This window comes from Coffea arabica, chromosome 2e (genome assembly GCF_036785885.1).
Source record: "Coffea arabica cultivar ET-39 chromosome 2e, Coffea Arabica ET-39 HiFi, whole genome shotgun sequence".
Taxonomy (NCBI): domain Eukaryota; kingdom Viridiplantae; phylum Streptophyta; class Magnoliopsida; order Gentianales; family Rubiaceae; genus Coffea; species Coffea arabica.
The window spans coordinates 30,997,294-31,010,236 of NC_092313.1; the positions used below are offsets into that span (position 1 = coordinate 30,997,294).

The window sequence follows — 12,943 nt, forward strand, 5'->3', positions numbered from 1 at the left end:
TGACTTTCTCCTACCAAAATTTGACCGAAGATGGTAGATTAAGTGAGTTATCAGTAATTATTTGCTAGTTTCAAAATGGTAGATTAAAATTTGACCGGAAAGATGACCACAAATAAAAAATGAGCATTTAAATCTCTTGAAGAATAAAATGGCTCATTTTCATTGTGAACGATTAAAATTTAACATAAAAAATTCAATTTTCCCACGTCTAAAACTTAATCATGTTAAATATATACTCCCTCCCTTTTTTTATAACTGACGTTTAAGAAATTTGCTCTTAAGTACTTTTATCTGTCGTTTTACTATCCCCATGCAGCATTAATTATTTTTTCACAATTTTACCCTTTTATCTCTCTTTTTCAATACAGGGTTCTTAATTACTACTCCTAGTTAGTTTGCATTGCTTTTGGCTTAGTAAAACAGCACCATTTAGTACTCTAGTGAGAGAAAACATGGGTGAATTGGACAATTAATGAGGGTACAAAAGGAAAGTAGTGTATAGATTTAAACAATGAAAAACTTTTCTTAATTGATGTGTAAAACCTTAAACGTCAGTTATAAAAAAAGGAAGGGAGTATTAATGACAAATAAACTCATAAAACTGCTTAATCATGTTATAACTGCTCGTGCATTTTTTATTCTCATTTTTGGTGGAGATAAAAAAAGCTTTATATATCTGTGTCGTTTTTTCAATGCAATTCTTATAAGAGGGATTTCCCCAAATTTGGGCCGAGCCCTAATTCCGCATTGGAGGCAGGGTTTTAACCTTGCTACTTGCTGCTTGCTATTTGCCCTGAAGAAAAAAAGAAGGAAAAACTTTATTACGTTTTACTGTGGAAAAGAATATCCTTGTTTTCAAGTACAGAACAAGGGCCCTGAGAGGCAAGAATATCCCAGCTAGTAATTTCTAGTGAGGGATCAATTATTAATTATTTACCCCATTCTACATCACTGCTAGAAAAATTATCCCAAACAGAATAACCTCCTCAACCCAGAATGCAGGACTATTCCATCACAGGAATGCCCCTATGAGGAGGGAGCTGGTAGCTAGCTGAAAGTTTAGAAGCTTCTATAATCACAATGAAACTACAGCCAACCTCAGAGCTTAGAGATGAATAACATCCTAAGCTCCAAGTTCACCCTATAGTGACAAAGAATAGGGAGACTTGTTGCTTAAATCAATTGGTTCGCCAGTCTTTTTACAAATGTATATAAAATGAGAATCTGGATCTTCTAAAACATAATCTGCAGGAAGTTGTCCCTTTTCAGTGATAGGAACAGGTTCCAAGAATGATTTTGCTGAAGAGGCGGAATCGGCTGGCTTTTGAAATCCAGGTCTAGCTGCAAAATGAAGAACATTTAACATGACTAATTCATATAAATCTCCTGACAACAAACAATAGGCTTCCCCAAGAAAAACGTCACAAAGGTCACAAAATTGTCAAAAGCATATTCATTTTGAGTTTTACATCCAGTATTTTAGGAGGACAAAACAATCAAGAGGCGAAATTTGTGATTTGGAAAACAATAGGTTCCCTTCATCTGTTTTGCAAGTAAATTAGAATGGACTACTGTTTTTTCTCCTCAAATATAGAAAAGGAAGCAACATTTTGCTCAAGAAGTTTCACAATGCAGTTCCTAATGTTTGATAGTTTGCTGTCCACCTTGTTTCAAAGTCATACAAGTATAAATCTCAACTTATTCAAGAATATAGCTCTAATGAATTTTCATCAAGAGACAAATTACAAAAAAACAACCAGGCATTCCACATTCATCAATATACTTGATGCTGTCATACTGGCAAGCAAATGTCAATTTCACACCAAGATGGCCAATAAAGAGTATCAGAAATAAAACCGAAAGAACAATTTTCAACCCAAGCAAAGATTAATTGAACAAATTATATTAGACCCCTCGAAATAAAGTCTGTGGCACATTACCACTTCAAGTACATTTGATCCCATTAAACACCTTTCCATTTCTTGTCATAAAAGAGTCTCAGAACATTCTTTTTTTTTTTCATTTTTAAATTAGAGAAGAACATGAACTAAGATGGCATAAACAGCCCCGTCCCCATTGTGATCACTACATACTCCAAAAGATTCTCTCTCTCTCTTTCTCATGGTAAAAACGAAGAAGCAAGCCTGCAGGCAAAAAGCAAATATTGCTGCTCCACTAAAAAAGCTGCACTGTCAACATCACCAAATTTGACCATATAATGGCTCATCAAGTCTTGTGGTACTGGCAGTCCTATTTTTCATCTTGGCACTCGACTATACAGTCTTTCTTTCCCTGAACCAACATGTCCTTGTTTATTTTCTGACTTTCCCATTGTGGTTTCTATTGCAAGGTCAAATAACAGTCACAAACTACTCCTCCTGACTTTTTCTATCCAAGCCCACATAATAAACCAGCAGTTGTTACTTTTCCTATCCCATCTTTCCTCTTCCAAGCCACACGCAACCCAATAACAAGACCACAGGCATCAAGCATAATGAACAAATCTCTGATGGCAATAGTGGTCAAAAGAACACATAGCCACATAGTGAAGTACAGAAATCAGAAAACATGCTTTATAGCCTAGAGACTGTTCTGTGCAAATTCCACCCTTGTTAGAAACTTTTACTGAGGTACTTTTAAGTTTTCTAGCATCATGATCTTAATTTAATTCTTACTATTTAAATTTTCATCAACTTACGGCAATCTTTTCTTTAGATCAGCTCCTAGTGGGGCTTTCTAAATCTGGTTGGAGGACTGTGTCTAAGGGACAGGGTATACTTTAGTATGAATGGTCATGCTGCAAGAAATAAAGAGAATAACAGGTTGACTAACTGGAGAATAGTATCCAGCAAACAAAAAAATTCCACATTCCTAGTCATCCTGGGTGCTTTGGCCATTTGACCAGAGATGCAAGCCGTAAACTACATGTATATGTACCAGAGATGTAAGCCGTAAAATACATGTATATGTAGTAACAATGACAGAGTTAAAGTTGATTTCCTAAAGAGCAAACCATCCGCATAGCCACTGAACTTCTTGAATAGTTAAAATTTCACCACTCAACTATTAATTGTATGTTTTTACCCACTGAACTATCAAAAGTGTAAATTTTAGGCTATTTCATCTTGTTCCACCGTTAACTCCACCAAATCTAAAGGTCCGCATGATTCACGAGACATACCATTAATAGCTCGATCTGGTAGATTTAACAGTGAAATCAGATGGAATAGTCCAAAATTTACACTTTTGATAATTCAATGGGTAAAAACATATTATTAATAGTTGAGTGGCCAAAACTCGACTATTCGGAAAGTTTAGCAGCTACCCGGATAATTTGTCTTCCCTAAACTGTAATGGCAATGGAACATATATCACAATAACAGGAATAGGCATGCCGTTCCTCAACATTAATGAGATGGAATAATGATTAACAAATTGATTATGTGACTAAAGTGTAAGTAAATAAGAATAAGAAAATGCTACCACTGCTTGTTCACCTATTTTTTATCGACACCCCACGTCCATGATTTGTCATAAAGAAATCTCACAATATACTATCACACTGTTTAGCCATACTGAATTAGAAAATTAATTAGCGACAGACAACTATTAACTAGATTGATATCCAAATGTGTTGGAAGGGACATGGAAAAGCAAATTTGTTATCCAAACATAATTTCAAATTCATTTTCTTGAGAGATTAACACGGTCACCATTTTTAGCTTTAAAAAACAATCTCAGCATGTCACTCTAGGAAAATGAATCTGAATGCATCCCATGCAGCTTCTAAATTCAATGCATACCAGGAGTAGTAATCAAAGATCAGTATGTCCCAATATCCCTTGAGGTTTCACATAAAGATATAGCGAACATTAAAATACTATTGTCCCATAAATACTCAAACTATGACATATAAGTAGACTAGAACATAAAAGTAAAAGAGAATAAACAGGTTTTCATATCAAGGAAAAATCCACTTACGTATAATGTATAGTTCTATCTTCCAACTGTACACTGATCGATTTAGATGAGGAATTCTTACAGTAGGGTCACCATAAGTAATCTGCAATTGGCAAGTAATTACAAACTCCACAAGTTTACGTCTAATTTATGATTCAGAAGAAGAAAACCTACAGACATTAGGGTTAACATTACCAACAGATAGACTCCTCCGGGTTTAAGAAGCCTGAAACAGAGAAAAATCAATACACTTAGGTCAGAAGAATGAGAACTGAAAATCACATCAAGGAGGTACAAATACTTCAAAAAATAAACAAATCCAACAACCTGCTCACCTCCCCCAGCATATTAACAGCACTGATTGGAGCATTGTTCCCACACTATGAAATGCAAGCATTAAACAATTTAAAGTTAGACAACCCCAAGACTAACGAGGACTAAGCAGATGCCAAGGGGAAAAGTAGAAACATAACTTACCATTAATGAATCCAGAGTTCCTATGTGGATCAGCAAGACCAGAAATGCCAAATTGAGAGATATATCAGAGAATTAACATTCTGTAACTCAATCTTCAAGAAGTATTAAAACTTCACCGCTTACTATGGACATCTTACCTTTATCAATCACACTATGGAATGAGTCATCGGGAAAAAAGCTCATGTCCCTAACATCCATTTTCATGTCTATAGAGTTTCATAAGGAAATTTTACTGGCTAGATACGTTCTTTCAATCAAGTAGAAAAAGTATAAATGATAAAACTCAGCAACAGTATAATAAACTATTCCTTAGCCTGGATACATTTCATTTGCGGAACCTGTTCATATTTCCTTCTCATCATGTCAATAGCCACTGATGATATGTCGATGTTCATTATATCTTCATAGCCATCCTTCACCATATCCTCTGACATAACTGCAAAACAAGTTCTTTTATGGTCAGCATTTTAATTACCATTGACAAGTCAACATCTACATTATGGAACAAGTACAAACATGAATTACGAAGAAAGATAACCATCAAACTCATAAAATAAGATACCCAAATAAGGAGCCTGAATTTGACAACTCAAATTGTGATTTTAACGCTCGATTCTTTGGTTTGGCCATTATTGGACACCATCACAAACTTATGCATTTGAAATTGTGTATTTTGAAGAAAATAGATGAAATAAATATAATGGTAACTACAGCTTCAACAACTCGGCTTTGGCAAAACTTTACATGAGTTAAATGCTATGAAGACTACTTGGGATGTGGAATTGCTGGAAAATAGCCTAATACTAAAGAAGCAATAAGAAATGGGTATAGCACCTTATTGAAAAGCATAAAACATCCTAAGCTGAGTACAGGAATATGGGAAGGCAGGGACTAAAAATAAAATAATTAGACTTGGGACATCTGAGACTCACATGTAATTTGATAGTCATTTATTTTTTCTTAAAGAATAAGTCTGCAAGTCAATAGATACTACATGCAGTACAAAAATTTATGCTACATTTGTATAACAACATACATCAATCACAGTGATGTATAATCTCGGCTAAAAGTCATAAATGCTGAACAAAACCAAGTAGTAACCCCAATCACAATGTATCACTAAGTTCCAAGTGGAAGCTCGACTAACCCCAAGTCAATCACAATTTTCACTGAAGCACTGAGCAATCCAAGCTTAGCGCAACTGCACCCTATTTTTATGCATTTACATGCTATGAGCACTCTGTAAAGTATCTGCAGTCACTGAACAAAGGCATAATGATTCCCAAATAGATTTGTTGACAAATTTTCCACTTGGATGCATGGGAAAATCCAGCTTGGATCAAAGTACCCAACACTACGGCAGGTTCTGTTTCACAGATGACTCCAATAAACATGTTGATAATATCTTTTTCCCATATCACATGTCGATTAAATCCTCAATTTCACAAAATCAGCTTGTAAGTAATCCAGCAGTTAACTACAATATTAACTGCAAGATCCACAATGATAGGAACCATATTTTGATCCACATCTTTCACTTTCCTCCATACTTCTCCAGTACAGATATAGGCTAGTAACAATATCGGCTGTTTTGATCATAATCATTTGCAGCTTCTAGGTTATCAAATCCAAATCCAGACCTCCATGCTCAATTTCTGAAAATTTTGATGCTGAAGCTTAGAAGTCCTTCTTTTTGGGAGGGGGGTGTGGAAGTGGGTTGGGGAACTAATTTAGCAGTCCAACTAATGCAGCAACAAGAAGGTTTTGCAGGTAATATTAGTTTTAGAATTTCTACTGTAAACTTTTTGAGAATGTAGAAGAAAGTTTTGAGAGTTAGAAATGGGAAGGGGCACCAATAGGGGTTTTAAAAGGAAGCAAGGAGCAGGAAAAGAGGAAAAAATGGGAGAAGAAAGAAATCAAGGAATCCCACCAAGATTTCCTTAAAAAATACACGCAGAGGAAAGCTTGCTCCCATTTGTTAAACAAAGCCGGACACATTATCTTAAGCTCAAAGCAAAAATTCTTCCCATCATTCCTCTCTTCCCAATGCCATTACAATTTACAACTGATTAGCTACAGTATACTTGGAAGTTAAGAATTGTTATGACTAAGTAATACACATAGCTAAGCAAACCTGTCAACTGTTAAAATGCAGCTAATCACTGTAGTAAGCCAGGTTGACTTTTACCATCCCAAGTTGACTCTGTCAAATTGGACTGGAAACCTATCATAATTCAGAAATCTTAGCTTACAGGCTAAATCCGTCTACAGTGGAACCTATTGCAACATGTGTTGTATTAGGGATGGCCATGGTTCTATTTTGAACTGGGAACCGCACCTGCAGTTCCTGTAACCGGAACCTTGCCTACAGGATCCGGTTCTGGTACTTAATCTTGAAACTGGAGTTCCAAGTGACAAGCGAACCATATAAGCTGTTACCCTTGCCCAGGCCCAGTCAATGCTACAGCAACGACTCAAAACTTAGCAGTTTCAATCCAAAGCGAAAGACAAATTTATTGCATTAACAAACAGCAGGCAAGGAATGATAGCAATGGCTATAATAGCATTTGCTATCTTTTTTTTATTTATTTAATTTTGAATTAAACCCTATAAAAGCCCCCATGGTCTCACCACACCACATATTTTTTCTCCCTCTTCTACCCTTTAATTCTCTTAATTACCCATTCACTCATTATAATCCCATAATTTCTTTTATTCCTTTAAAGTCCAACACTAGTACTATTATTATTTTACATTCTCCTTTTACTTACATAATTTATTTAAAGAAGACATCAGAGGGGGAGAACTAAAAGGTCTCTTACACAAGCTCTCTCTTTGTGCTGCTGTCTATTTCATATGGCAAGAAAGGAACATACACTTGTTTCGGCAGGAAAGTAGACCACCAACAGCATTAGCTCAAACTATTTTGGATCAAATCCATAAGAAGAGTGGAAGAAACTGTTAAGGACAATCCAAGCAACAGATCCCTAGCTATGAGATGGGGACTTCAAGCTGCTTTCTTTCATCCAACCATACATTGGTGCAAACGGTAAACTCCCAAATCTGGACTAAAATGTCTGAATTGTGATGATTCAGTTAGAGGTGAAATAGGGGGTGAAGGCTTCATTCTTAGAGATGAAAATGGCAAAATCTTAAGGTATGTGATGATTCAATATTAATCCATGAGCTGGAAGCTATCAAGAAAGAGTTGGTGATTGCCAAACTCAATGGATGGAGACATATTGAAGTCCACACTGATTCAAAACTTACTGCAGATATCTTAAAATAGCAAAAGATGCTATCCTTGGAGGGTTCCAGTTGCATATCTGATATAAAGGACTTAATCCCATCCTTTAGGGAGGTGAATGTGTATTTTGTATATCGCCAATGTAATCAAGCTGCTGACTTTATGGCTGGTTATCTCAATAGGTAGATAAAGTTATTTTTGAGTCAAATCACCCCCCCCCCCCAGGGGGGGGGGCAATCTTATTAGAATTGTAGAGGAAGAACATAGGCGGAAGTTGACTGTTAGAAAGAAAATTCTTTTATTTTGTTTATATAAAGCTCACAATTCTCCCAAAAAAAAATTATGACACGCCATACCAAGTTAACTAACATCTTCAACATTGATGATGTTGAATTTCATATATTCTCATATTACTGCATGCATGATTTATTTAATACCTTTAAATTCTCAACAATATTTACAATGTACTTTTGTTTATTTCCTACAAAATGGCACATTTTGGTGGCAGTAGTTCATCTTCTAAATCAAGGAACTACAAGGAAAAAGAAGTTACGCGCATTTTTGACTCAATTAACATCTTCAACACCGATGATACTGAAATTCCAACAGATGTTTCAGGACAAGGGAGTCAAGATATAAAAATTACGTTAACAAGAAGAACAAAAATTTTAATAAGGTTTTTATAGGGTTTAACTCAAGATTTTTACAGCATTTAGCTCAAAACTTTTGAAAAAATAAAAAGATGGCACCGTCTATAATAACAGTTGCTGTCATTCATTTTCAATGCAATGGCTTAATTTTGAGTCTCTTAAGTAGCAAAACTGGGCATGGACAAGGGTTGCAGCTTTGTGACTCCAGTTCAATTCCACATTTTGACGAGGTGGAACCAAAACATGAAAGGTTCACGTCATGGTTCCAGATTCGGTGTGGAAGCTGGTTTGAAATGGAAGTGCAGCCACCCCTATCACCAAACAAGTTAGAAAATATAGAACCACAAATCTAGAATATCATGTTTGGTTGACATGAAGCAGCTTAGACATGTCAGTTTGATACCATATTTTTATTTATTCCCGATAAAAATCCTAATAGTACTTTTTTGCATTGAACTTGTCCAAAGAAAGTACATTACATATTGCCCACTTATAACCATCCCTACCTATACGGCTCAGACACATACTAATTCCCTATTATTGTTGAACAGAAACTTTTTTGGTGTGGATACCACAAGCAATAGGATGAAACCTATCAAATCAAACGGTCAATCTAGGTCTACATCTCATGACTACTTCAATAAGCAGCTGACTTCAAGTATGGGTTAATCTACACAACTAAGATGCTATCCCAATCAATGAACTTCTTAAACTAAAACCTTTCACAATGTACAGCTCAGCATCATAAAAGCTAGAATGCTTTAAGGATTGGAAACTCTTAAAACAGCATCATTAGGAACATGGCATATCACTAAACTTGCAAGGAAGAATTCCATCATACCTTTAATTTATGTTTCCATTGTATTAACAAAAGCACAGGGCCTCAGTGGACTATCAGTTGGTTGCTAACTTTCCAGTTCCCATAATCTAAAATACATCTTTCACCACAATAGTTCCCTGGAAGCAATTTACTAGAGAATAAAGGTATTCTTCTTAGATGAAGTTTCTTTGATCATTTTCAGTTAGACAATTTGTAACCCAGTTAAATCCCTTTCCTCAGAAATACTCATCCTCAAACGTATCATTTTCTAATTACAGTTCCCACAACCAAAGATGTCTACCTTCCAGTCTCCTTGGAAAGCAAAACTATATCTTAACTACCTGACCCCAAATTAAGATAATAAATATTCAACTACTTTTTCTATGTTCCTTGTCACCTTATTCACCTTTGCACCATGAGTTCACGTTGATCAAAAGTTCATTCTGTCCAGTCTTCTGGGACTGCAATGATCTCACTGCACAGTTCTTAGGACTTCCATTGTGTCTTAGACATCATTCCCTCTATTGCTATCAGCTACTGCCAAAAAGCTTTCCATTATCCTGTTTATATTCCAGGTCAGGTCAGCCAACATTCGTTTATTAAATTTTGTATTTCATTTTTGCATGATTTCCTTTTCAAGCATTTGTTTCACTATTTTCTATGGTTTGTGGAGTTTTTTAGTTCCCTACTTCGTGCCAAGGTTTTGTTTGATCTCTGAGGACTATCTTTTCCACTGTGTTTTTGAAGTTTATGTTCCTCATTTCTAAAGTTAAGGCATTGTCTTCAAGATGAGAGCCAACACTGCCAATTCTAGGCTTGAAGTATCACTATTTTTGCATCATCTTTCTAACACTTCTAATCATTTTCTTTTTCCTTGTTTTTATACAGTGCCTAACATGGGACAGAATATTAAAATTTTGATTCCCCAGAGTAAAGCTGCAGTCTTTGGCCCAGAAAATTTCTGCAGAACTAAATTTTTAGCTTCTACAGCAATTGTACCAACACAACAGAATCATAAGGCAATAGCTCAAAATACAACCTCTAGGCTTCATGTTTCTGATACTTCTAAGCATTCTTTTCCCTGTCTATACATGGCATTGGATATTGAACACAATCACAAAATCGGATTCCTCTAAGCATTCTGGGGCAACTTCTGCAGAACTAAATTCTTAGCTTCTACAGCAATTGTACCAACACAACAGAATCATAAGGCAATAGCTCAAAATACAACCTCTAGGCTTCATGTTTTTGATACTTCTAAGCATTCTTTTTCCTGTCTATACATGGCATTGGATATTGAACACAATCACAAAATCGGATTCCTCAAAATAAAGCTGCAATCTTTGCCCCAGAAAACTTGGGCAGAATAACCAATACATCAATTAAGGAAGTATCTCAAAAAGATACAATCTCTGCGGCTGAAATTCATTTTCATTGCAAAATTGGAATTGTTTCTATCCTAAAGCCCTGTTCTTGGATTGTTTCAAAACCTCATGCAGCCAAGTAAAGGTAGTCCACCCCAGAAACAATAAGGGGAAAACAAAGGAGAGCCACCACAGGAAAAGGTTGCCAAATGATGAAATTCTTTCCCCATGCAATAAAGAAAAAGGAAACTAACTACCTGCAAAATCATCAGAGCTTCCCTGACTTAATCAACAATATTACTATCATGTAGCTAAAATCCCATCCTTACCCTTGATTTTCAACTTCTTTCATTCCAAGACTCGTTCTTTTCATCACTAGCACGCAGCTCACTGAACTTTACCATCTTTACTCCTATATATCAACATAATGCACAAAACTCACAACTACAACAGTAAAAATTACACCCAACAAAGAACTGAAAAACAAAACTCTACTAAATATTGAACTGTTTCATGGCACAAATCTATGCAGTTCTCAGTGTAGGAAACACAATGAAACCCATAAAAAATAAGCAGCAAAAGTCCAACAACTACAGCTATAATCAGCAAAAAAAATTTAAATTTCACCTCAAGTTTGAGAAAGGAAATGAATTAGGAAGGCATGCATATGTCTAGCTTTGAAATGGGTCATAAGAATACAGCAAAATAAACAAAACCAACGAAATTTAGAGCAGCAAAAGCTCAAAAAACACTGTTATCATAAAAAAATTCGTAATTTTAGCGAATAACTAGGAAACGACTGTAGACAATGGAATTTTATAAAATTCCATTGTCTACAACGACATTAAAAGCATTTGCCACAGCCAAAAAAAGTAAAGGAAGAGCAAAGGGAAGAAATTCCTTACGGGCGTTGCCACACCCAACCATGAGGACGCGGGCGGAAGTTGGAATATACTTGCGGACAAAAGGGCGAAGTGCAGAGTAACGTTGATACCAATCAAAAGAACCACAATTCGCTTCTTGAATATACCGCTCGTCCCAGTAAAGCGCGTCGCCATAGTTGTATGTACTGCAAGCTGAAACGTCCCTGTACATCTTTCGGTCCGGCGGAAGACGGCGGAGGGAGTGGGGTGGGGTGGGGTGGGCGGAGGTTGGCTGGGTAATTGGGGTTGGAGTGGAGTGGTGGGAGTAGAAGTGAAGAGTGCAGACTACGCGTGGCCCGGTTAGATATGATCCGGTGGGCGCTAACGTGGTACGGACGGCTGGTTAACCTTTTTGTTTTTTCTTTTAATTTTTTTATTTTGTCTCTTCTTGACAGTTTTTTTTTTTCTGATAAATCTCTTCTTGGAAGTTCTGTTAAGTGTTTATGAGGAAATTGCACACAAAGTCTCTCACATCTTACGCTTTCACTACCGTCATCCCTCCTTCCCACATAGGAGACTAAAGTAGGTTGTCAATTGGAATATTTGAGTTGGATTTTAACATGTTTAAATTCAATTCATAGAAAATATCACTCTCTTGAGCCCAAGCAAGTTTAATTAAGTTACAATCACTTTTTTGTATCATTTTAATTCACATCATATATTTTTCACATTTACAAAAAAAATTTTTAAGGACACATTTACAAAATAGTTAAACCAAATAATTAGCCGATTCACAAACGTCCAATAATATCTAAGTAAAGTTGCAATATTAATAAAATTTTGAATTTCATGACAATAAATAGGGAGGATCTAAATCTACACCCTCCCATTCTAAATTCAGATCCTAATTACCAATATGACAATTAAGCCCCTATCACTTAATAACTTTTACTTATAATTTTTTTACAATTCCAAAATTATCATTTCATATAATAAAAACGATTTGCCATAACACTATTCTTTTAATTATTTTTCTAATTTTTTAAATTCATTGCATGTTGTTTTTAATAATTTGTACCACATTAGTGTCTTTGAACAATAATAAATTCATGAAACCGATCAAGTTAGGTAATTGAATTAGAGATCTTGTATACTTCAAAAGTGTTACTATACAAATAACTTCATTATTTCAACATAATAGATATGCATCCTATAAAAGAAACTGAAAAATGCAAAAGAAACATCCAATGATCCATAAATTTAGTATAATGTTTAATTAATAGCCAAAACCTCCAATAAGGTTACACATAAATGCTGAACTATTAGAAATTTTTATAAGGAACATGAATAGTACTATGATAATTTTGGTTGTTATATATTTAGAAAAACAAAATTAATATTAAAAAAGAGAAAAACAAATTAAAAACACACATTACACATCTTATAAGCCCAAGATTTTTTAAAACTCATGAGACTTTTGTTGAAAACATTTAGAAGAAAAAGTAATGGAATAAATGACTAAAGGAACAATTAAATGTAAAGGGTTTTAATGTCATATTGAT

General features: G+C 35.3%; 1 protein-coding gene across 3 annotated transcripts; it reads right to left on the reverse strand.

Moving 5' to 3' along the window:
- Nucleotides 1–794: 794 nt before the first annotated feature.
- LOC113732379 (uncharacterized) lies at nucleotides 795–11,841 on the reverse strand. 3 transcript variants are annotated; one of them, XM_027258097.2, is made up of 8 exons: nucleotides 11,424–11,841; nucleotides 4,760–4,873; nucleotides 4,575–4,643; nucleotides 4,438–4,457; nucleotides 4,288–4,340; nucleotides 4,135–4,186; nucleotides 3,982–4,063; nucleotides 795–1,341 (listed from the first exon to the last, which is right to left on the reverse strand). In XM_027258097.2, exons 1-8 carry the CDS (start codon nucleotides 11,611–11,613, stop codon nucleotides 1,142–1,144), a joined length of 780 nt encoding a protein of 259 aa, XP_027113898.1. In that variant the 5' UTR covers nucleotides 11,614–11,841; the 3' UTR covers nucleotides 795–1,141. The 3 variants fall into 3 exon arrangements, with proteins under 3 accessions (XP_027113898.1, XP_027113899.1, XP_027113900.1); XM_027258098.2 differs by having other exon boundaries at nucleotides 4,156–4,186; nucleotides 11,424–11,839; XM_027258099.2 differs by lacking the exon at nucleotides 4,135–4,186 and having other exon boundaries at nucleotides 4,296–4,340; nucleotides 11,424–11,839.
- Nucleotides 11,842–12,943: the final 1,102 nt, after the last annotated feature.